The 25,820-nt window shown below is 38.0% G+C and overlaps 1 protein-coding gene across 2 annotated transcripts in view; it reads right to left on the bottom strand.

The window, feature by feature from the left end:
* The window catches only part of EDIL3 (EGF like repeats and discoidin domains 3), a 261,017-nt gene that overhangs the window by 126,397 nt on the left and 108,800 nt on the right, over window positions 1-25,820 (bottom strand). For both annotated transcript variants that reach the window (XM_061478716.1, XM_061478717.1), the window contains one exon: window positions 13,487-13,615. In XM_061478716.1, the coding sequence (XP_061334700.1) occupies window positions 13,487-13,615 (129 nt within the window). The remainder of the gene's footprint in view (window positions 1-13,486; window positions 13,616-25,820) is intronic.

Genomic DNA, 25,820 nt, shown 5'->3' with positions numbered 1-25,820 from the left:
GGCTGAGTCTAGTTGGAGGCCTGTAACTAGTGGAGTGCCTCAAGGGTCAGTACTGGGACCGGTATTATTTAATATATTCATCAATGATTTAGATGAGGGAATTGAGTGTACTATCAGCAAGTTTGCTGATGACACTAAGCTGGGAGGAGTGGCTGACACGCCAGAAGGCTGTGCTGCCATCCAGCGAGACCTGGACAGGCTGGAGAGTTGGGCAGGGAATAACTTGATGAACTATAACAAGGGAAAGTGTAGAGTCCTGCATCTGGGCAGGAACAACCCCAGGTTCCAGTATAGGTTGGGAAACGACCTGTTAGAGAGCAGTGTAGGGGAGAGGGACCTGGGGGTCCTAGTGGATGACAGGATGACCATGAGCCAACACTGTGCCCTTGTGGCTAAGAAGGCCAATGGCATCCTGGGGTGTATTAGAAGAGGGGTGGTTAGTAGGTCGAGAGAGGTCCTCCTTCCCCGCTACTCTGCCCTGGTGAGACCCCATCTTGAATATTGTATCCAGTTCTGGGCCCCTCAGTTCAAGAAGGACAGGGAGCTGCTGGAGAGAGTCCAGCGCAGGGCAACAAAGATGATTAAGGGAGTGGAGCATCTCCCTTATGAGGAAAGACTCAGGGAGCTGGGTCTCTATAGTTTAGAGAAGAGGAGACTGAGGGGTGACCTTATTAGTGTCTATAAATATATAAAGGGGGAGTGTCACGAGGATGGAGCCAGGCTCTACTCAGTGGCAAACAATGATAGGACAAGGGGTAATGGGTACAAACTGGAACACAAGAGGTTCCACTTAAACTTGAGAAGAAACTTCTTCTCAGTGAGGGTGACAGAACACTGGAACAGGCTGCCCAGGGAGGTTGTGGAGTCTCCTTCCCTGGAGACATTCAAAACCCGCCTGGACACATTCCTGTGTAACGTTATCTAAGTGTTCCTGCTCCGGCAGGGGGATTGGACTAGATGATCTTTGGAGGTCCCTTCCTATCTCTAGCATACTGTGATGCTGTGATACTGTGATATCCCAGGCATCAATACACGGGTCAACACTATCCGATGTGTTCATTAATGACCTAGACAGGATCAAGACAGAGAACACCCTCAGCAAATTTGCTGCTGACAGAAAACTAGGAGGAGTGGCTGACGACAGAGGGTTGTGCTGCCACCCAGAGGGACCTCAACAGGCTGGAGAAATGGGATGAGCATAAACCTCATGAAGTTCAACCAGGTGAAGTGCAAAGTCTTCCCTCTGGGGAGGAACACTAGCAGGCACCCGTACACTGGAGAAGGCTGCCCAGCAGGAAAGCAGCTTGGCAGACAAAGGCCTGGGGGTCTGTGAGACAGCCATACACCCTCATGGCAAAGAAGACCAACAGTCTCCTGGGCTGCATTAGTCAGAGCATTGCCATCAGGTAGAGGGGTTGATCCTTCCCTCTACTCAGCATTTGGGAGGCAAAGAATCACAGGATGGTTGGTGTTGGAAGGGACCTTCAAAAATCACAGAATCATAGAATAGTTAGGGTTAGAAAGCACCTTCAGATCATTCCAACCTAAACCATTCTGTAACATATGCATATGGCATATATGCCACTTATATAGTATGTATTATCTGTGGCAAATACTCATTTGCTAACCATTTATGAATCATTTTATCATTTGGACTATGGTAATCTCCTGGTCTCCTCTGCAAAGAAGAAAAGGAAAATCACACCTCCTTCCCTGTAAAAGATGCAAAATGTGTATGAAGTAATTTCCCCACATCACCAACAACTGTCTAGCATAGGAGGGGAAATACTTCTTGCAGTGACTTCTGTCTCCATCTCACTGACAGCTCTGTTATCTCAGATGCATATACTTTGGTTGCTCTTCATGACTCAGATGTATATGCCCTGCGCTAAAAACACCTCAGAATGGGAACTTCTATTTATGGCAGCTGGCCCATGCAATGTCACCTTTGCTTGATGATCCAAATAGGTTTATCCATTTTCCACACCTATGTTTAGAAGTTTAGGAATTGCCTTCTAGTCTATACATATTATCTGTATCATAACTCAGGGCCCTGGGTGGCACAATGCCTGTGAAAGATCTCTATATTTGCTGAGAAATGGCAGGAGTTTCTGTTAGAGTTCTGAAATAATGAAGTCAGAAATAAATACTGTAAACTCTGAATTTTACATTCAGGCAAAGGTTCTTCTCACCTTTCACTTTTTTCCTAAATTTGGGGTATATTTCCTGCAATATTATTCTGAAGGTTCCTTAAATATTAAGTATGGCTGACAAAGAAAATGGAAAGGATAAGAAAAGAGCATACTGATTTCTTTCTAGAAATGAAAAGTACTGGTATGGAAGAGAATATTGCTTCTAAATAAGCTCTATGAACTACATGAGAGTAAGGACTACATGCATAAACAGCTCTGCTAGATACACAAAAAGATCACATAGAATACATTTTCAGAACCAGATGCTTTGCTGACTTGCGTAGAGGATAAAATGAAATCTGACAATATTACAAACCCTGTCTATTATTTGCAGGTGAATAGCTATTTAAATTCTCTTTTATGGGGTAATGTGTACAGATCCGGACCGCGGAACAATTCACTATTAATGCTTTGTTGTAAAGGAGCAATTTCTGAATGCTATCATTTTTGCTTATTCATGGCCAAGCACAGATCCCAGCAGAAGTCCTTCTGAGATGATAAACAACTACTGAAACTATGTGCACCTGGGCAAAAAAAGTACCGCAGTAAGAACTAGTAAGCTCCTCTAGAAAGCCTTAAGAGTATGTATGCCTTTATTAACAGTAGTTATTGAAGGGGGTTTATCACTTTCAGAATTATATCTCATCTGCTGGAAATGTAGAGCTCAGTTCTACCTTTATATCCCTCTGGATGCTCCTGCCTCTCTACTTCTCAGAACCTAGTCCTCGCTACATGAGGTGACTTGATCCCACTAAAAATCCTTTCTTGTGGTTTAGTTTGTACACTTTCACACCAGCTGGGTCTGAAAGATCATTCAGACTGAAGTCTGATGGGGATATATTCTCAGGAAAGATGGACACTTTGGCAATATCAGGTAATCATACTAGAGGATTAAACAGAATTCAGGACAGATCATAAGACTTTAGAAAACCACGTGCCTCCTATGTCAGACATTAGTAAGTCAAGAAAAAGAAGATAACCAAGATCTATTCATTGTTTTCAGTGTACTTGGAGAAAAACATAGGACAAACCAGGTTATAGTAGACGGGCAGGATCACCTCCTTCAACCTCTGGTCACGCTCCCTTTGATGCAGCCCAGGATACAGCTGGATTTCTGGGCTGCGAGCACACACTGAAGCTGGCTCATGTTCATTTTCTCATCAACCAACACCCCCAAGTCCTCCACAGGGCTGCTCTGAATGTCTTCTCTGCCCAACCTGTAGCTGTGCCTGGTGTAGGGCCTTATACTTGCCATGGTTAAACTTCATAAGGTTGGCATCAGCCCACCTCATAAGCATGTCCAGGTCCCTCTGGATGGCATTCCTTCCCTCCAGTGTATCAACCTGTCCTGGGTTCAGCAGTAGCAGTCATTTTTCCCCTTCTTGGTAGCTGGTGCAGTGCTGTGTTTTGACTTTCAGCCTGGGAACAGAGCTGATAACAATGATGTTTTGGTTTGGCCAAGGACTTTGTGAGTCTCATGCTCTGCCAGCGAGGAGGGAAAGCTGGGAGGAAGCAGAGACAGGACACTTGACCCAAACTGACCAAAGAGGTATTCCATACCACAGCACGTCATGCCCAGGATGTAACTGGGAGTTACACGCAAGAGCTGGTGCACTGCAGGGTTGGAGGAGGTATCAGTCAGTGCTTGGTCGGGCTGAGGTGGCAAGTTACCGGTCGGCTGGTGCTGAGGTGTTGTATTCTCTTCCCTTGTTATTTCCTTTATCATTGCTATTATTGGTGGTAGCAGTAGCGATTTGTGTTATACCTTAGTTCTCATCTCAACTTGTGGGAGTTGCATTCTTTTGAGTCTCTTCTTCGTCCCTCCAGGAGTAGGGATAGGGAAAGAAGGCGGGGAGTGAGTGAAAGAGTTACCTGACTGGGTTTAAACCACGACACAACTGAACCACACAGCTTGGTGTCATCTGCAGACTTGCTGAGGGCGCACTCAATACCACTGTCCATGTCACTGACAAAGATGTTGAACAAGACTGGTCCCAACACCAGTCCCTGAGGGACAACACTCAGGGATGTTTTCTCTGTTCTAGGCTGGTGGGTAGATGGAATGCCCAGTGTGTACACGGGGAATTTTAACTACCAGATAAATATATTTTAGATTATTTTTTATCTCAAAGGGATCCGGTTCTTGTTCTCTGAGACTGCTGTCGCATGAAGCAAAGAACAGTAAGTAGTGATGATCAAGAGATTTTTTAAAAAAATGCTATTCTGCTTCAAACTAAAACACTCATCCAGATGCCCAACATAAATAATGGTATGTTATTTAACACATCAGAATAAATGCAAGTGAGGATATCCTGCATATTCATATGCAAATGTGACAGCACTGTGAGTTTTGCTTGAGATATTTTATGAATACAAAGGGAATACATTTATAATGCAGACTGGTATACACACTATTAGACTATTATCTCATTATGTTGAGCTTCAATCCAAATACTGCCTTCTTAAGGTTTGCACGTGTAAGTGATGAGTCTGATGCTATGTCTTCCTTCTCTCTCTCAGCATATTGCTTACTTACAAATAAATCCACTGATCTTGTAAGTGTATACACATGAATAAATACTAATAATTTCAAAAGAGTTGCTACACTATTGAATATGGCTTTGGATCTTCCCTTTAAAATGTTCTTTGACTTCTTCAGATTGTTCACTGGCTCTGCAATATAAAAAACCCCACCTGATTACTAATTTTTTTTTAATTTTTAGAAAAATTGCCATGTGAACTGTTCATGTTCCAAAGATTGAAGTCAGTCATGCAATATTCAACTTGTTCAATGAACAATGGAAATACTAATATTCTCTGTAATAATACGGAACTGCACAGTCGTGCCAGCACGGGTTCCTAAACCAAACACAGTATTTTAATTCTGCATCCTTGACACACCTACACACAGATGGTTGAGCACAGTGGTTTCTATGGCAGCAGAACAATAAAAATTAAAAAAAAATAAATTAAGAAGCCCATTTTTTTTTCTAACAGGTGCCTCCTGACAGATCAGAATTTGCCACTGTGTGACAAATTCTAATGATAAGTTTTGTCTCATTAAATAATGAGATTTCATATAAAGACTTCATTTATCTTCATTATCTTCCTCACAGAAATGTGCTGGTGTATCTGTAATGAATCTGTGAATGCATCAAAGACTAAAAGCAATAACTTCTTTAAAACTGTGGTGTGGCTGTGCTGATCCTAAACCTTCACAATTGCTGAGCCTACCCAAATGAGCACAAAAAGCGGGGAGAAGGAACAAAGAACAGATGCTTAGTTCAGCTCCAGTTTTCCTGTGTTCTCCCTCTAGCTGACCATAATTCTACAGTGGTTCATTGACTGTTCTCTTGTGTGAGACTGAGTGCACCTTCAGCAAGTTTGCAGTTTCTCCTGGAGAAACTGGCTACTCATGGCTCTTGCATGGTATACCTTCCACTGTGTAAAAAATTGGCTGGATGGCCAGGCCCAAACAGTGGTGGGGAACAGAGTTAAACCCAGTTGGTGTCGGTACACAAGTAGTTTCTCCAGGGCTCAGTATTAGGTCCAGTTTTGTTTAATATCTTTATTAATGATCTGGATGTGGAGATCGAGGGCATCCTCAGTTTTCAGATGAGACCAAATTAAGCAGGAGTGTTAATCTATTGAGGGCAGAAAGGCTCTGCAGAAGAAGCAGGACAGGCTGCATGGATGGGCTGTGGCCAGTGGTATGAGGTTCAACAAGGCAAAGTGCCAGGTCCTGCATTTGGGCCGCCACAACATGAAACTAAATGATTTAGGATTCTATGAAGCCAAGCTGAGCGGTGTAGTTGACATGCTTGAGGGAAGAGACACCATCCAGAGGGATCTTGAAAGGCTGAAGAGTGGGCCAATGTGAATTGCATGACATTCACCAAGGCCAAGTGCAAAGTAATGCACCTGGGTTTGGGCAATCTCCAATAACAATACAGATTGGTGCATAAATGGATTGAGAAAAGCCCTGCAGAGAAGAACTGGGAATTAATAGTGGATGAAAAATTGGACATGAGCCAGAATGTGTGATGACAGACCACAAAGCCAGACATATCCTTTGCTGCATAAAAAGAAACATAGCCAGCAGGTCAAGGAAGGAGATTCTCTCCCTCCACTTTCGCGAGACCCCACCTGGAGTACATGAACATGTTAAAGTGGATTCTCCTCCACAGCACAGCTATTATAGCAGTCAGAGGGCTGGAACGCTTCTCCCATGGAAAAAAGCCTGGAAAAGAGAAGGCTATTGGCAGACCTTAGAGCAGCCTTTCAATGTAAAAAGGGGGCTTGTAAGACCTATGGAGAGAGAGTTTTTACAAGGGCCTGTAGTGACAGGACAAAGGGCAATAGTTTTAAACTGAAAAAGGGTAGATTTAGATTAGATATTAATTAGAAATATTTTACAATGAAGATGGCACAGGTTGCCCAGAGAAGCTGTGGCTGCCCCATCCCTCGCAGTGTTCAAGGCCAGGTTGGAAGGGCTTGGACCAACCTGGTCTAGTGGAAGGTGTCCCTGCCCATGTCAGGAGGGTTGGAACTGGATGAGCGTTAAGGTCCCTTCCAACACAAACCATTCTATGATTCTATGATTCTACAGTCTACATCATCTATCAGGTCAGAGCTGCAAGTATCAACACATTCAACAATAATAATTCCATACTGATGCAATAATCTGGTTACACACTGTCTTAAAGAGTTTCTGCTTGATGCACTTTCTTGAAGTTACATTGTGTAAGTAATAATTTGGAAACACCTCAATATTAAGCCACTTAGCATCACAAGACTATGTCAAAGAAACTCTTGTTCAAAGATTTAAGGAAAAGGCTTATGACTACATAAAGCTAACGATATTGCTCTCAATAAAAAGCATTCTCTGACAATTGGAAAAATGAAGTTATATAAAGAGACGAAAAGCAGGCTTATTCATAAAGTTCACTGCTTGTCCAACTGACAAACGTGAAGGTAAAATTTTATGATAACAGAAAACAGTCAGAACCAGTAACACTATTTAAAAGACCACACTATCAAGCAAGGTGAGTTTAGTTTTTTCCATTACTGTTACTCAATTTAAAGTCTCTTTTCCTTTGCAGAGCCTTTTTCTGCTAAATCCTTGCTACAATAGCATTGAGACCATTCCCACAGAGTAAGCTAAGACTGAACAAAAAGAAAATGCACAGTCATCACACTTCCGGAAAGCTGCCAAAATGAGAATATTGAATTTGGAAAACGAAATAGAGAACACAAAGCAGTAAGAAATGCTTATTTTCTCAAGTTCTGAAACGGAAGGGAAGAATAGCACTTAATGTCACAAAATTTCCAGTGAAGAAAACAATCCTGTACCGCTTTTCATTACAGAACTGAAATGAACACATACTTTTCTGTAAGTATGAAAGGTAAGTATGAAACCTGCAAAAGGAAAAAACAAAAGAATAAAATGACATTGAGGTTCTAGATAGCAGTTTTTGTTTGTTTGAACACATGATCTTGAAGAAAATAAAAAATATTTATACAGTAGATTCTGCATGGAATAATGCAGTATTAAGTGACAAAGAATGAGTGTAACAAATCAAGAGATGCTTAATTTACTGCTTCTGTTCTTATCCAAGAAAACTTTCTACTGATGTAAACTAAAGTTTGAATGATTACTGTGATATCATGTATATACTTGAAATATCCTGTTTATCTGTTTTAACTTATCTAAGTATGACATAGATGAATCATAGTGTTTATTTCCCTGTCTGTTACAGAAGAAACTCCTGTAAGTCCTGAATCTACTCATCATTTTCTTGCAATATTTATCTGTTCCAAAATTACTTTAACAGTATAATCCATATATTCATCCACATTCTCCTTTCACAAAGCCATGTAAGACCATTTACATGTTGCTTTCAAAAAACCAGTCTACTTGTTGAACCTCTGAAAGGCAGTATTTGTGTTTGTTTTTTTTGTAAAAGTGTTTTCATTCATAAATGTAAAATTTGCAAGACTGTTTGCTAGTAGCTTTGTGTAATGTATTCCGAAATATAAACCGTCTCACTCTGAGGAAACCCACTGAAAACACACATTACAATATTTACATTATAAAAGAGAGAATGTGTGATGTCATTGCAATGGGATAACTATTATTGAACTAGAAGAGATAACTTTTTCACTCAGTATTCATTACTCATTCAAATATAAAAAGGAATTTGCATGTTGAGCAACACATCTCCATATGTTATCTTTTCAATGCAGAACATCAACAAATCTAATTTCTTTCACAATCAAACAGCAATCCATGCATTTTTGGAATAGCAATTTCTTCCCACAGTAAAATAATACTAATCCGTAAGAAAGACAGTAATTAGAGGAACAGAATTTACTCTCCTACAAAAGATGTTTATAATGTATGTCTATTGACAACTTGAGTGACTTTGATACTACAGAAACACATGCCTTCTTAAAAGTACCATCCACTGTATAGTTCAGTCAGTGTACAGGTCACAAGAAGTCCACTCCTCTGTTCAATATCCCCATAAAACCTTAAAGCAGTTGGACAGATCTATTTGCTTCCACTATGACATCTTTTGGAAGAAAAGAAGACAGCTTAATAAAAGCCTTAGCTCAACATCCAGTTCTGGTTAAAACAGGAAAAATCAAAAAGAACCTTCAAACAAAATGCTGCATAAAGTATATAGAAAGCACTGGTAAGGATCTTCTACCAAAGAAATGGTGCAGCTTTGTCTTCCATATAGGTCACTGTCGCAGTAAGCTGTTATCACAGAACAACAAAGATTTTGAGAAGGCCACTGAGAAACTGTCTAGAAGTCCTGGAAAGACTCTCATGCAAAACTGTAAAGGAAACAATTTTAAAACTGTTTGCACAGGAAAAATAAGACAGAGCATGACAAATGTATGCAAAATAATAAGTGGCATACTGAAGGCACTCAAAAGCTGCTCTTCTTCTGGACACAGAATACACAAAGAAAGAAATAGTTAAAGATGCTGGAAGACAGCAGGTTTGAAATTGAAAAATGATTTTTTTCAATATAAAGCATAATGAGACTATGAAACTTCATCAGGAAACTGTTACAGTCAGTAATCCAAGAAAAAAAAAATGCTACTGGAAATGTCTATGAATGAAAAGAATAAACAAGACTGTATAAGCAAATGTTAACAAGAGTGAAACAAAATCAGAGAGGATATTACGCATCCTACCTGGGATTCTAAGCCCATCTCTGGCTATTACGAATGAAATAAAATCTTCAAGTGGGGGGCAAGTTATGCTTGGTGTTTTCATGGCGAAGGCGACGACCCCTTCTGAGGAGTATCCAGTGTTGGCCTATTACTTGACATTTAACGTGTTTCCTCTCTGGGCTTCATGTCGCCTTAGCTCAGACACCTACTGCTTTAACTAAGATATTTGTTTGGATTTTAGGGAAAACAATCCCCTACTTCCAATAGTCCCAAAATTGCTGTCACTATTTTTCAGCCTCACTTAGTACTTACTTGCATGTGTGATTTGCTGTTGTACTATGTAGCTCATTACTACTTCATTACTACTACAGAACTTATTGCTAGTATAATTTGCTAAAACTATTAAATTAGACAGCTAATTTAAAGGAAAACTAACCCCCATCAAAATAAAAAGTAATAACCTGGGTTAGATTTAGAGCTCCTCAAATAGATATTGGTCCCCTAAAGAGAAACTAAGGAAAGATTCTGACTATCAGCATGGGATTAACATTTGCTATGGTGCAACTGTATGTACCCCACTACATTAAATTTGCCCACTCAGCTATGGGGATTGCTGGCTTGGAACAAACTGCATCTGTGTGAGATAAAATTGGTTCTGCCTCCAAAACAACATAGCTGCATGAGAACCACCTGTGGGGAATGGTTTCTGGAATGCTCTACCACCAAACTACAGCGAGGAATGGTTTAGCAAGAGCACTCCCTCATTTTAACACACAAAATCCGTGCCACAGGATGGTCTACACTTTCCTCACAAGTACTTCTTCCCAGTAGCTAGAAAAGTCACTAGGATTTGAATTTGTTGGTAGAGCTGAAGCTGTGTACCATGCATCATGTCAACTGGTCAGAAATGCATGGCCACTGGCCTTTCCAGTTGCAGATCCACAGTTAAAAGTCACTGTCCTTATATCCGTATCAAGCAGGTATGTGGATGCTTTTTTGTGACAGAGGAGCATTTAAAGAACATACTGATCTTGGGTATCACCACAAAAATCTGCCCAGGTTTCTACGTGTGGTAGACTTTCTTTTCCAGACATCTGGTTCGATAACACTGAAATGGGAAATTTAATTTCCTTTTTTGCCACTGGGAAATCACAATCTTTATAGATTTGAAAATTAAGATCAGTTTTGCAATAAATACACAATCAGTGAAATCACTAATGATCTCATTTATAATTTTAATTACTTATATGGGTAAAAGGTCAAGGAGTATTAGAAATACTGACAGGATGTCTGCTGATGCATATGACAGAATACCAGCTTTGGGAATGTACCCTGACTGCAAAATCAATCACCTTGCTTAATTGATTCAGGAACAGAATATCAGACATGAAAAGAACCTCAAGATAAAAAACCCTGTACAAAAGAAGTATAATAAGATTTTTGGAAATCTAAGCAGTTTAGATAAAGATATGTGTCTTGAAATGAGGTAATTTTAATTTACCTTTTTTATGAGGGAACTACTTTGACAGACTTTTTACTCAGTTTATAGTGAGCTCAGAATTGAATTGCTAAACTTTATGCAACAGAGGAATTTGTATCAAAGGAACTTTGTGCTATCATATAAAAGAGTTTTATTAAGTTCACCGCTGGAAGTCCCATACTTCTTCCTGAATGCAGAGACCTCATCTGCTGCTTCTCATAGCTGACATTCTTAGAGATCTTCTGAACACTCATCGTATATGATTTATTATCACATCTTAAATCAGATTATCTGAAAAGAACAGAATTTCATTCTCCCCCAGAAAAGTAACTGTTCACATAAACTTTTCTTAAATCACTTTAGCTGTCTTTTTGGGTTCTAGTCTCCCCACAGTGAATCTGAATCACCCGTGTGAAAGCTCTACTTTCTTCTGAATTTGATATAAATACACTGTGCTGATTAGCAGGATCATAATCTTGCCTACTCTCTTAGTCTTGAGACTTTTGAACTACTTAAAGGCTGGCAACAACTACCCTCTGCCTTCAGGATTGCACCATGAACTCAGTCCCCTCTCTTTACTGAGTGTTCGAATGAAATATGACCATTAAAACAAAAGGAAGTCAGTATGACTGTTGCTGGCAGTCAGCTCCACTGGATGGCCATCCCCAGAATCAGGGCTAGATGGAAGAGAAGCCAAAAGAGTGGAAAATATGCAACTTTTCCATGTGCCTAGTGGAAGGGGTAGACATAATTTAACTAGAGTAAGTTAGTGGAGCTGCCTAGGTTATCTATGCAATTGAGTGAAAGAGTATGGTAACAGTTAATGAAACTGAACATCCATATTTTAAGGTGTTTCAAGACACTTTCCAATCAGTATATAAAGGACATAACGAATATAAGTAGTTATTTGAGCAGGACTGCGTTGGCTCCTGACACTTCAAATTATAGACAAGCATATAAACGGAGCACATAATTAAGGCAGATTGGATTCAGTGCTTACCCACTCTGATTTGAATGAGTGGATTTACGTTTTATGTGCAAATGGAACTGGATCCATGACTGAGTCTTTAACCTTCTAACTCAGTAACAGTTGGCTTCCAAATGCAACAATAACATGAGATTTTAAGAAACATACTGTGTGCTTTATTGCACAAAACACAAAATTTGCCACGAGTTTCTCTTTAGGCAAGCACTTTTCCTAAATGAGTTGCACATAAAAAAACACCAAACCAACCAAACCAAAAACCAAACCAGCTTCTATTTAAGTGCAAATAGATAAAGCAGATCATCCACGGATCCTGAAGGAGCTGGCAAATGAAGTTGCTACGCCACTGTCCATCATATTTGAAAAATCATGGCAGTCAGGTGAAGTTTCTCATGGCTGGAAAAAGGAAAATACAACCCCCATTTTCAAGAAGGGGAAAATGGATGACCCGGGGAATTACAGACCAGTCAGGCAAAATCTTGGAGCAGATTCTCCTGGAAGGCATGCTAAGGCACATGAAGAACAACAAGGTGCTTGGTGACAAGGGTAGAGCATTTGACGTCACCTACCTGTACTTGTGCAAAGCATGTGACACTGTCCCTCACAACATCCTTGTCTCTAAATTGGAGAGACATCAATTTGATAGGTGGACCACTTGGTGAATGGCCGCACACGAAGAGTTGTGGTCAATGGCTCAATGTCCGGCTGGAGACCAGTAACGAGCAGCGTCCCTCAGGGATCAGTGTTGGGACTGGTCTTGTTCAACATCGTTGTTGGTGACATGGACAGTGGGATTGAGTGCGCCCTCAGCAAGTTTGCCGATGACACCAAGCTGTGTGGTTCGGTTGGTATGCTGGAGGGAAGGGATGCCATCCAGAGGGACCTTGACACGCTTGTGAGGTGGGCTGATGCCAACCTCACCAAGTTTAACCATGCCAAGTGTAAGGTCCTACACCTGGGTCAGAGCAGTCCCAGGCACAGATACAGGCTGGGCAGAGAAGAGATTCAGAGCAGCCCTGCAGAGAAGGACTTGGGGGTGTTGGTTGATGAGAAAATGAACATGAGCCAGCAGTGTGTGCTCGCAGCCCAGAAAGCCAACTGTATCCTGGGCTGCATCAAAAGGAGCGTGACCAGCAGGTCAAAGGAGGTGATCCTGCCCCTCTACTCTGCTCTTGTGAGACCTCACTTGGAGTATTGTGTGAAGTTCTGGTGTCCTCAATATAAAAAGGACATGGAACTGTTGGAACAATTCCAGGGGAGGGCCGCAAGAATGATCAGGGGCTGGAGTACCTCCCATATGAAGATAGGCTGAGAATGTTGGGGCTGTTCAGCCTGGAGAAGAGAAGGCTGCGTGGAGACCTCATAGCAGCCTTCCAGTATCTGAAGGGGGCCTCTAAGGATGCTGAGGAGGGACTCTTCATTAGGGACTGTGGTGATAGGACAAGGAGTAACAGGTTAAAGTTTAAGCAGGGGAAATTTAAGTAAGTATTATCTCACTCATAATATAAAACACCACACGTAATACAAAGGCCAAAGACTAATATTCTTTTAAAAAACAGATCCAATACCAACCCTCAACACTGCAAGCAATAAAAAGGCTGCTATTTATAAATACAATGAAAGTTACTGTGTGGAACTTACTGTGCTGGCAGTGAATCCCATTAAATCCCTGTGGACATTTACAGACATATCCTTTGAATGTGTCACCTCGGTACGCTTCACTAACTTCACAGATCCCACCATTATGACATGGATTAGGAAGGCAGGGTCCTGAAAAAAAGAGAAGTATACACATATAATAACAACCATAATAATTTCCATCATTTGCATACTTTCATTAAAGAAATAAAATCCCTGATGTAAAATCCCATATTCTATCAACCTGCTAAGAAACACCATTCACTTATTTTGGACAGCTTGCAAGCAAGGATTTTTTGTGAACAAGAAAAAATATGAAGCATGTCACTACTCATTAATCATAATATTATTTTTTAATACAAGAGAAGACAGGAGATAGAGAAGCTAAATCTTGCTCTCCTATTAAAAATAACAAGCATTCTAACTTCTATACCACTGAGGAAATAATGTATTAATAAAATGTGCCTATCATGTACAGTGTGACATCTACAATATGCCTCAATAATCACTACATGTCAAGTTAGTAGTCTGAGGAGATCTTTGCTATGTGTTTGGGTGACATTATGAACAAAAGCTTTTTTATCTGGGCCAGCAGTTAGCAGCTACTAAACTAACTATTCCATTTCCATCGAGTGCCTTTTAACATACTCACTTCAAGCTGACTTCAAAAAAGGTCTTCTTACATTTTTTTAAATTTTTTTTTTTAACTAACTGTGTGCTAGGATACCAAAAATTTCAGCAGGAAGATCTAATTTGATAGGTTTGAAATGACCATACATACCTTTAAGTAACAGCAGTTTTTGAATTGAGATCTAAAGTTTATTCATTTAGTGGCATGTATATTTTTATGATTTTTCTTTTTCAGTCTCACTTTAAAGAACAGATGATCACTGACTGGTAAGCCTCATGTGCAAGTTTGTGTGTGAAAAGATTCATGAATTCAGCATAAAGTATGTTATTTGCAACTTCTGCCATGTACACAGAAAAGTATTATTCGCTTATTGAAGTGCAATGTGATAATTATTCACTCATTTAAAACTGAATTAAAAAAAAAAACACAACAACGCCCGAACACCACAAACAAACAAAAAAACCGAACAGAAAATAACTTCTTTCCACAGCATAATTTATAGAAAATCAGCACTGGGAATTGAATGATTTCAACTTAAAATAGCTATAAGGTTAATGTTTCTGAGGCTCTGCCTACTAGTTTGTTTTCAACTACAAACCCAAGCTTTGACAGATGCTCAGAGCAACAGCATTCAGAACATCATATTAGTGAAAGCTGCACTCTCTAAGAAAATATTAATTCGAAAAAGATAAAAATTAACAGAATGACAAGGATGTCAGAACACATTCCCTAGTTATAATTGCCCCGGTGGTTATAGCAATTTGAGAAACTACCCATGTGCACATTTCTATTAAAACTTATGTCAGTCTATTTCAGGACATAATCCCACAAAAGTTATGCTTCTGTACATTATTAAATGTAGGATATGTCTCAATGGATGCAATAAATAAAAGACGTGAATATACAGCAGCTTATTCTAAATGCAATTAGTGAAAAATTAAAAAATCAGGAAGATTGAATGAAGCAATGAAACATCCTAAATAAATGCGCTGAAGCTACTAACAACAACCATCTAATTTTCATTAGTTAGCATTAATTTCCTAAAAAAGGACATCAGTTAGACTAATCTGCATTCTAAAAGAATGAATGATTGAAACTTTAAAAAGCCTGTATTATCATGCCTTGTTTCTCCTAGTTCTCCAGAGGACCATACTCTGAGTTCGCACATCTTCAGGATATTTAAACTGCATGAACCATCAAGCATGTGGTTCCTTTTTTTTCCTTTTTTTACTGAGTCTATCTGATCCCTAATTCAAACTATACAGTGTCTTGAAGGATTTGGGCCCTAATCCTGCTGTCATAACATTTAAGAATAAAAAAATAGTATATAAAATTTGGCGCTCTTGCCAGACGATGAAAAGCCCCAACTAACTTCCATAGGCATATTTAAATAACATTGCATTGAATGCTGGATAATTAATCTCCTGACAATCTGATTAATATTCTCGATTACTCGGATCTATAGCAGCAAGTTCAAAACCATCCTTCTTTACCAAAAAAATAAAAATCCAAACTTGTCAACCAGTTTTCAAAAAACAATGTTTTTTCAGGGATTTGGTTTTCTAAATCAATAGCACTGTAATACTTTTGTAGGTAATCTTTAAATGGCTTCCAACACAAAGAGAACAGCAACACTTGATCAATATTAATGAGCAGTAGAATTCAATGGCACACTTTCCAGGCATTTTTATCCATGCTCATATAAAATAACATCAACAAGATTAATTGTGCATTCCCAGTAATAGATCTATTCCTTTTGCTGCTCTTTTGAGTTCTTCTTTGTGCAGTTACAGTCGTATTAGCCAATATAATCAGTATAGTCCAAAACATGTCAATCTATTATTCAATTGTAATCCTATGCTGGTTTTGAAAAACATATTGAAGATTAACTTAAAGCACAGCAGGTTTTAATTTGTTTAAGTGCTTTTACTAGAGATCTTGGAGACTTCATAGATGGACAGATCAAAAAAAAGCATCCTCAGTAGAGTTGCAAAGGGGCTCAAGGCAGAACCCTGTTATTTGTTTACTTTTTTGATAAGTGAAGTCAAGTTAAACTTCGTAAAAATAAAATCTTGTATAGTGAAATACTGAAGTTGTAATTAAATATTTCCAAGAAACATTAGTTTGCCTATAGCAAGAAAAGCCTGGAAAGCAAAGAAAGCATCATTTCATCAATAAGAATGTAATTTCTGCATGTGTTTGTATCTGTACATGTGAGGTACGGCACTAATTACTGTCCCCTCTAAGTGTTCAGGATGCATCAAAATAAAAAAAAACCAAACCAAACCAACCAAACAAACAAAAAACAACAAACACACAAAAAAAACAAACCCACCCCCCCAAAAAAAAAAACAAAAAACCCACCCCAAAACCCCCAACCTATTTCTCAAGCCTCCACCAAAGAGCGTGGTTTTTTTTTTTTTTTCCAAATATAAAATCTGCAGATGCTTTGTTGGGAAAGACATTAAAAAATATGAGGCAGTTAAAAATGATGTAGTTAAACACGAACTCTACAACAGTCACATCTTCCTCAAAGTCTGATTCCTCAGACTCAAAAGTATGCTTGCTTCTCTACTGAAAGAAGATGACCAAAAATCAAAGCCCATAATTTCATAATAAGACAAGATTAAATGAGGAATATGAAAAATGTTAAGCGAGGAAAAAAAGAAAAATGTACTCCACTGGAGTGACACACGCCAAATAATCACATTTGCTAAACATAAAATCAGAGACAGTGCAATATGAATGTTAGCACTTTTGATGGTATCTATCTCTCTATCCATCTTCTCTTCATGCAGAAATAATGTAATTTTAATGAAAAATTCTGAATTAGATATTGACCTTGAAATACATCAAGATGAAGATACTGTTAGCTACAAAGTTGACTGCTTCATTTATTTTGTGGAGTATTACTGAAGTAGGACTAAACAGATAATAATACTCTGATGACACAGTAAGCTCCAAATCCCATCAAAATAAAGACTGGAGTTAACAGCAAACTAATAAAAAGTATAAAATTATTTTATATTTAATTGTAAAAGTAAAATAATCCCTAGGTGCTTGCCTTCACATCACTAGCTTTTCTTAAGTACCTCTTGGCTCTACATGAATGTCAGTCGCATACGGCGTTTTTCCTCTCTGGTATGTTGGAAACTTCATCAGAGATCCCTCACACAGTTTCGACATCAGGAGTTTGAAGTCCTCCCTCCACCCATGTTTCGATAATACATAATACTTTTGACATGTCCTTTGTCAAAGCAAGGTCTTCAAAATAAGGTGTGACAGAGCTCATTTAGCAAGAGCTTTTATATTTTGAAATGAATATGTGTAGAAGAAGACAGTGGCACATATGACTTCTTTCAACTTTACAAGAAGAGATGAATTAATCTCCTTGCTGCTGGAGCTAGCAGAATGTATAAGCTTCCTATGATGAAGGAGGTGAGCTTATAGTTTTCAAAGTTTGACATACAAAAATCTAAAGTAAAATATAATTCTATTTGAAAGAGACTGTCTTCCATAGAGACACACAAACGAGCATTCAAATCCAGCAGGAATGCCCCTACAGGTTCTGACAGAAAGCTGGTATATTGTACAAAAAGGGCAGGAATATGACAAAAGCTTCTGAGGGTCTCTGATGTTCCTCACATTTACTACTTTGGCTATTAATTTAATATGATTGTGTAGGGCTCACCTGTCAGAGAGGCTGGTTTTGAATGTCCCTATCTGTGTGTCTGTGTGGGATACTTCAGAAACCATTTTAACAACCTGACAGAAACGATCCTGCATTTGCTGAGTTATGGGTATCATTAAATCATACCAAAATGCATACTCATATCTTGGCCTAACTATAGGTTCAAGCACACAAGTATGACATACCCATTACAGCAATGCAGCGTAGGGAGTCAGATCTCACTAGTACACCTACTTTGAGCTATGCACCACCTTTGTGGTTAAGGTTGAACTCAAGTATTTTGTAGATTTCACCTGTATTTAGAAGAAAACTACCATTTTCCAAGAACACTTTTGATGTAGTTGGGTCCAAATGAAATTTGGTCAAAGCATATTTGTTCAATACTTGAAACTACAGCTACTTCTCAGCTGCCTGTTTTTCATTGCACTGTTTGAGGACATCTGAAGATAGCTATTACAGCATATGTGCTATCGACCTTTTGCCACAAGGGGCTGTAACAATGAAAATGGTGTCGGCTAGTCAATATGTTCATTCTGTACTTAAGTATGAAGCATTTTCAGTAAAGAATGAATGCAATGTAGTTCTGCTTTTGCTCTTTCTTACTCATATTTTCCACCCTCCATTAAATGTCACTCTGTATTCAAAATCTGCATAAAAGAATCCTAAAATTCCAGACTGGTTTGGGTTGGAAGGGACCTTAAAGTTCACTCAGTTCCAACCCCTGCCACGGGCAGCGCCACCTTCCACTAGACCAGGTTGCTCCAAGCCCCATCCAATCTGGCCTTGAACCCTGCCAGGGATGAGGCAGCCACAGCTTCTCTGGGCAACCTGTGCCAGGGCCTCAGCACCCTCCCAGGGAATAATTTTTTAACATTTTAGGGTTCAAACCCCATTATAATGGCGCATCATGATAAGGCTCAAAATAAATAAAGGAGTCATTTAGTTTAACCAATACCCACAGAAGTCAAACAATGTATTTTGAACTACCTCATCCTTCAAGTCTTCCAAAGCGTAAGAAGAAATTCTTACTTGCCCAGCATACTTGAATATTTGTAGAAGAGAGAAAAAAAAACACAAACCAAACCACAACAGCACCCACAGACCAATAAATTTCATATAAATTCCCTTTTTAATTTGCCAGTGTTGATAACATTTTGCTGTTAGGATACAAATGAATTTTGTAACAACAAATACTGATTATACCTCCACCTTTGTATTTATTTGAATAGTTTAAATGAAGAATAGGCACTGAAGAACATAATTCATAGTTTATGTGGAATATTGATAATAGTAACCAATTGTTATATATTATTCCAGTTAATGAGCAAAAGTAGTAAAAATAATTAGTTACACCTCCTTCTCATTAACATTCTCAAAATATCAGCTTTAAAAAAATTAATAAATCTGTTCAGCCTGGCTCATAAGTAAATTAGTACTGTATTAGACTCTATCTAACTTTATTTCATTATAAACTAATGGCACTGATCCAGACTTAATTTCAGTGATTAAATATTTACCTTGTTTTTAATGCAGCAAATGGAGCGTGCTGATGATAATGATCAAGGTGTCTCCAGCTGGATGCAGCAAAAGATAGATTCACCCCTTGACTGCAAAATGCTTAAGGTTATTTCTGTACATTTCCATCTAATTCTATTCCATGGATTTCTTTTACAGAAAAGAAATGTAAACTGTTTCTCCAGCCATCTCCCAACCTCTTTCTAACTAAGGAACTAAGGTATTTTCTGAGTAGGTGTTATTTAAACTTGATGACTATAGAGTGCCTTTCCTTAATACACAGTCTTAAGCTTCCCCTTAACTGTGAATGACAGATTATACTCAAATTTGAGGCATGGCCAATGTAATAGGCAATGTAGTGATGACCCTCACAGGGTGAGATCTCAAAATGCTCCAAAAGCTGGAGAAACTGTTCAATGTACTACAGGACATTTCCCCCAAGCTCTCTCTCATTATTGCTCCTCATACTCCTCAGCTTCCAAGCTTGAGTATTTTCTTTCTTCATTTTCAATGCTGTTACGCAGCTCTTCATATCCTTTGCCACTTACACATATGATTCTGAATCAAGCCCACAGGATATATCTGAATATAGCCCACTGGTTATCTCATAAACCTACCATATCAAATTAATGTAAGACCTGTTCTGCATCTCTGCACAACCTTTCAAACACCTGCTTTTACTACAGAAAATCCAGGTTCAGGGCCTTTTACTTCTCTTCCTCTAATTTTATCTCAGGCATTGGCATAATTCTTTTTCTCCTATACGACAATGTTTCTGTTATTGACTTCCCTCATTCTTGCTGACCCAAGTGTGGAGACTTGCTTGCTATACCCCTTTTTTTTGTGATCTACTCTGTATCATTGTAAAATCTAGGTTAATTTTCCAACTTATGTCAGAAATATTTTCCAAATCTCTTTTTTTTCAGTTGATTCCAGTTCACATCAAACAGAAAAAGATCTGTGAACACAGAGAATTTTGCATTTTGTAAAAATTTTGCTGAATAACTACAAGGGCTTGGAGAATTTTGTATGTTAAAATATTAAGGGAATTATTATAGACTGGGATGTTCAAAAGATTCAGTTCAAAAGTGCAGTTCCGACAAAACTGATGTTTACAGAGTCCGTATTAAAATAAACTATCCAAATCCATTCTCTACAGAGCTGAAACAAATCCATTTCTGTTTTAACTGCATTGGTCTGTTGCTTAAGTAGAATATACCCATCAATAAGGAAACTATACATAATTTGGTGCCTAATGTCGAATATCACTGCCAACTGGAATTTCTATTTTTATTATCGCAGCTCCTGTCATCGTATGTAAAGATGACAGCTTTCATGTTTCACTGCCAGTGTTCAGAACCTCTCATCCTTTTTCACTGTGTTCAACTAATAACTGGAAAATGGAAAAAAAAAAACCTGAAAAGATTATGTGAACTTTAATTATAACAGCAAATAGATTAAAATCCAGTTAGTCTTCTTGCTGAGCATTCCAGTGGGAAACAAAAAAAATGCAACAGCCTAAACTTGTGCTACTCATATTTGTATGAGTCAGGTCCTAACTACTTAGTATTGCATTAATGACATGGAAACAGCAGAAGAGAATCTCAGAGGGTGGGTATCCTTAGGACACAAAATATTATTAAAAAGTGATGAAAGAGAATAACTAAATGTGAAGTATACCTATTGACCAAAAAGCTATAAAGTTGTACAAAGTAGAAATTAAGGGAAATAACCAAGACTTAACACTCCAGTCATTTATTTCCCTTTTTAATGCAGAACAGAGGAAATATAACCTTTCCTCACTGTACTTTTCCAGATGTCATCAAACTCTTCAGATTTCATGTACCCTATCCTAAATCCTTTTGAGTTCTAGATCCTGTCACTATCTCCAACTCTTACTCCTTTTGTACCTAGATCATCATTCTGTTTCTTCCTCATACCCAATTCCTGCCTCATACTGTTCTCTTGACAACTCAGAAAAACACAAACTACAAACCACACAAATTTAAAATCACAACCTGTTTTGCAGTTATACGCTCTTTAAGATACATAGTAGTCACTGGATATCTGCTGCCTTTGCACCAGCTACATCTATAGCACAAATACAAATTAATTGCCCTTGATTGATGTGATTAACATGGAGTTAGTTGTACATGGATGAAAATACTGACATATTTTGGTGGGTAATGGTAATTAAGTAAGTCCTACACAGCAATACTGGAGATCAGTCTTTTCTAATAAATAATGCTTTAACTTAGAACTCCTTTTTGTACTATTATACACAATGCAGGTGTTAAGTACAGTTCATTGCACAGGTAAATTCTGACTTCAGCACAGCCTGAAGGGCTGGGGCATAAGATGCAGTACTGCTGATGCCACAACTATACCCCTTTGGGGAATGTCTTGGCAGACTTCCTCTGGAGCTACATACTTTTTTTCTATTGTCTACCATAAAGCTGTGTTACGGGTAGGTCATCAGACACATCCAGCTTTCCTCTGGTTTGCGAGATCCACAGATCTGTGCACAGGCATAATGATGGCCATATCTATCTAAACTTGAGGGTGTGAATTAGACATAATTAACTCCCCCTCATGTCTGGATAGATGACCTGTGTGCATGTCAATATTCTTTTTCCAAACTTGTCTAATCGGTAGCTTGATATGATTCCTGAAAGGGAATCTGTAATATTAGTCATCTGTTGACAGAATGGAGTCAGGCACAAAGAAGGTTGTCTGGTTGAAAAATGTGGATGTTGCAGTTAGTTTCTGAATGACAGGGAATAAGACCAATAGCATACGCTATGAAAACAAGCCCACTACTTCACTAATGTAATGTGAAATTTCACTTAGTCTAGCGCTAGTTACATGACTTAAACACTTTGAAGCAAATTATTTGAATTTATTATGAAATTATAACATACTGCTTGTATTTTGCTACCAGAAATTTAGACAGAAACAAGACTTAATGACAAATATGCTACATGATACCTTCTGTCCCTGTCTCTACTTAAGGGAGGCTAAAGCAGAACACTAAACCGACAGGACCACAGACTGCATTTTGTTTCAAAAAATGCCCAGTATTTCTGTTCTGCAGAAAAAAAATAATAGAACAGTTTTCTTGTCTAGGGCACTGGATTAAAAAAGAAAATTGAGAAATTCCAGGTCACTATGGAAAGATTAAGAATCTGTTATTGAAATAGTGTCACTCTTTCCATTAGTATATATTAATAAATAAGTACTGCTCTGCAGTTTTAACATGACAAAATACTATGGAAAGCTTCCAGGTAACGAAATTCATGAATAACTGTAACAAAGACTTGTAAAATTGCTGCCAAGTGTTAATTTGTGCTTTGCAAGTAAATGTTCAAATATGGTACTGCAGGCCAATTGAATATATAAACCCTTATACAGACATCTTTTTTTCTTGAGTTATGGCTTGTTCATTGTAGCTAGCCATTTCAATAAAACTTCTGGAATTCCAAGTATTTTCAAATAACTTCTGAGGTATATAAAAGTACAATCTATTTTCACTTTTTTTTTTTAATAGACAATTAGACATTCAAAGGAGCATGTTATTTTTAACAGAACAGTTATCTTACAACCACAGCTCCCCATGACAGCCAGTGGAAGTTGTATCTTGAATAAGTAATAATTATGCACTTCTGGACTGGACTGTGAGAGCTTCCACAATTTTACTGATTTCCAGCCACAATGATAGTTTTCATTTTGCAGTTTATTACTGTACAGTACTGTGGATTTTATGTAAATGTTTTTTGCCAGAATTTTGAAGTCACATGATATTTACCCATAAGGAGTAGTACTGAAGTCAACAGTTTTATATAAGTGGAAAAAAAAAAAAGGGGGAAAAAAAAAGCTGTTTCCAGAAGAATATTTTGAAATACTATAATTGTAAAATTAAGATTATGCAACACAGCAGAAAATAGATGCACACTACATGTCATTCTTTAAGCTTAATAGTTGATATTCATGCTCTGAGGTAAAATAACATTTAGCTAAAAGACTTACGTGAGAAAAAATTAAAATGCATTTTAATTGATGGTTAAATCAGTTAAACTGATGTTAGGGTTCAAAACAATATACAACAAAAAAGAATCTACTAGATTTCTAAAACAAAAGAAAAAGGTAGGTCTTGCTTCTTGCAAATGGCCATCAGCTTACGGAAAGTCAATCTGTAAGAGCAACGATGAATGAGCTGATGTGAATTAAGTGTTGCTATTTCAAGAAAGAGTCTTAGAAGTTGCTGCATACATGCAGAAATCCTCACATTGCTGAGTAAACTCAGTAAAGCCTTTGCTTGATATTTCTATGCCCCTAAAACAATTTATGTTCCCTTTATGATAAGAACTACACTGTGATTTTATCAGTAATGTTACTTCAATGATACATTTTAAGGAGGGCTGCTTAGTTTTGGTCAACATTAATGGCAGGCTATCTGTGGCTGTTTATTAAAATATAAATGTCAAATCTTCCTTCTCAACATTTTTTCCCCATTCAAGCTAGGGTAGACTGAAAGATCTTCTCAACACCTCAATGATACATCTACTCAGAAAGTCCAGCTAACTGATCTGTTACTGGCAAATAGTACTGACTGAAGCCAGAGACAAGACAGTTTGGGATAGCAGGCTTTTCTATTTGTTACTAGGAAGAAGAATAGTAAACAGTGTGATGCCGGAAGAAACTCATTTGGATGGAACTGGGCATCAGATCAGAAGCTGATGAGACAGACTGATAGTAAGAAAAACCAGATGGATGAAAACAACCTACCTTAGCTCTATTTTAAACCCTGCTCTTGGTCCTCCAGGACACTTAATTCCATTAGCAGATAATTCCATTACATGTCAGTTTTAACACTTCCTGAGCTTTGATGCACTCAAATCCACTGCAGTGTAATGGTATGCACATTGATGATGTTGATGGATAAAATACTGCTGTTTCAGACATTAAGCACTCACTTGTCTGACTGCCTGTCAGTTGATGAAAATCATTGATGAAATCATTGATCAGCCAGTTCAATAAAATATGCGACCTGTATATACAAACCTTTCCTTGTTATAGTCTCCCTGCAATCTGTGTACCTATATAAGAAAACAATCCTCAGCATCACATCTTCCCCTGATTATAAAATGGGTCACACAGGAACCTGAATTTAACAGAATTATCATATTGTCTCAGTTCAGCCATGCTCTGTGTTGCTTCACCACGTGCCAGAGAGCCTTCCTTGGCAATTTCTCCTTACTTGCTTTAGCAGCTATCCAACCTGTTTAAGCTTAGGCACATATGCACATTCTTTAAATGCCTGACATAATAGAACATGAATTACTGAAAAGGTAGAACAAGAATTCTGGTTGTAAAAATTAACACCTTTTTTTGTTCTGCAAGATGGTAATCAGAGTAGATTTTTGTTCATTTCCTTGCTTTTTGAAACAAGAGCTATGGATAAAAGAAATATGTTTATTTAAGAACAAGAGATATGAAGTCATAAGAAAAGTTACTAGAAAAACAATTGTACAAGGCATATGATTGAATCTATCATTAAAGGTTTTCCTTGGCTGTTTAGCATGTCAACCAATTTGTGAAATTAAGAGATTATGCTATACAGTCATTCCAACAAAGTTATTAGAAAGGGATATTCCCCATTTATCCTGCTGTTAAACACTGCAACATGGGGAGCAATAACAATAACATACAGGAAATTTTTTCTTGGTTTTAATCTTAAAATATTCTTTTTTGCTTATCTTCCGTCTCTTGCTCGTTGCTCTCAACAACCCTAGGACTGGACACCGCACAGTATGAGCTTGCAATACTTACACCTTTCCATTCCTTCGCAACCTGATTAATTTCTCTATTGTTTATTTATCTATTCCTTTTACTATATTCTCAAAGTAAGACTTTTATGGCACCCTTCTTCCAACATGGCACTGTAGCACTACAATCATATCAATGGGACAGGGTACTTTCAAGATTCACATTGCTTAATTTTGCTCAGAATCTACAAATGTTGTGTTGAGGTAGTCAGCACCAAAAGTGTACAACTTCCACCTCAAAGATCATTATATTTCAGGAAACCTCATTAAGCCACTCTTATTTATATATTTATAAATATAATTACATGCAGCCTAATCTCAGAAACTTGCATCAGTACAGTTAATACATGGACGTAGCTTTTTGTAGGCTCAAGATCTTTGAAGCCCAAAACATTTAATGTGCTAAATGTGTATCCTGAAAGGATGAGTATGAAGATTATAAACATATATAAACAAATTATAAACATAACAAATCATCAGCTTTATTAAAGTCAAGCTCCTAAAAACCTCAGGGAAAAATCATAAACATATGCATACTCATATGCATACACAGCACGATACTGGGCTACAAAATTTTGAGATCCACTTCTGGGTCCTTCCTGCATAAACAGAAATAGCAATTTACATAAACTCAGAGTTTCTTCCTAAGTGACATTAACCATGTGCACTGTTTTT

This window comes from Pezoporus flaviventris, unplaced genomic scaffold (assembly GCF_033815535.1).
Source record: "Pezoporus flaviventris isolate CSIRO_AGI_PZ_B2104156 unplaced genomic scaffold, CSIRO_AGI_Pfla_v1 ptg000131l, whole genome shotgun sequence".
NCBI lineage: Eukaryota > Metazoa > Chordata > Aves > Psittaciformes > Psittacidae > Pezoporus > Pezoporus flaviventris.
This window is presented reverse-complemented; position numbering and strand designations above follow the sequence as displayed.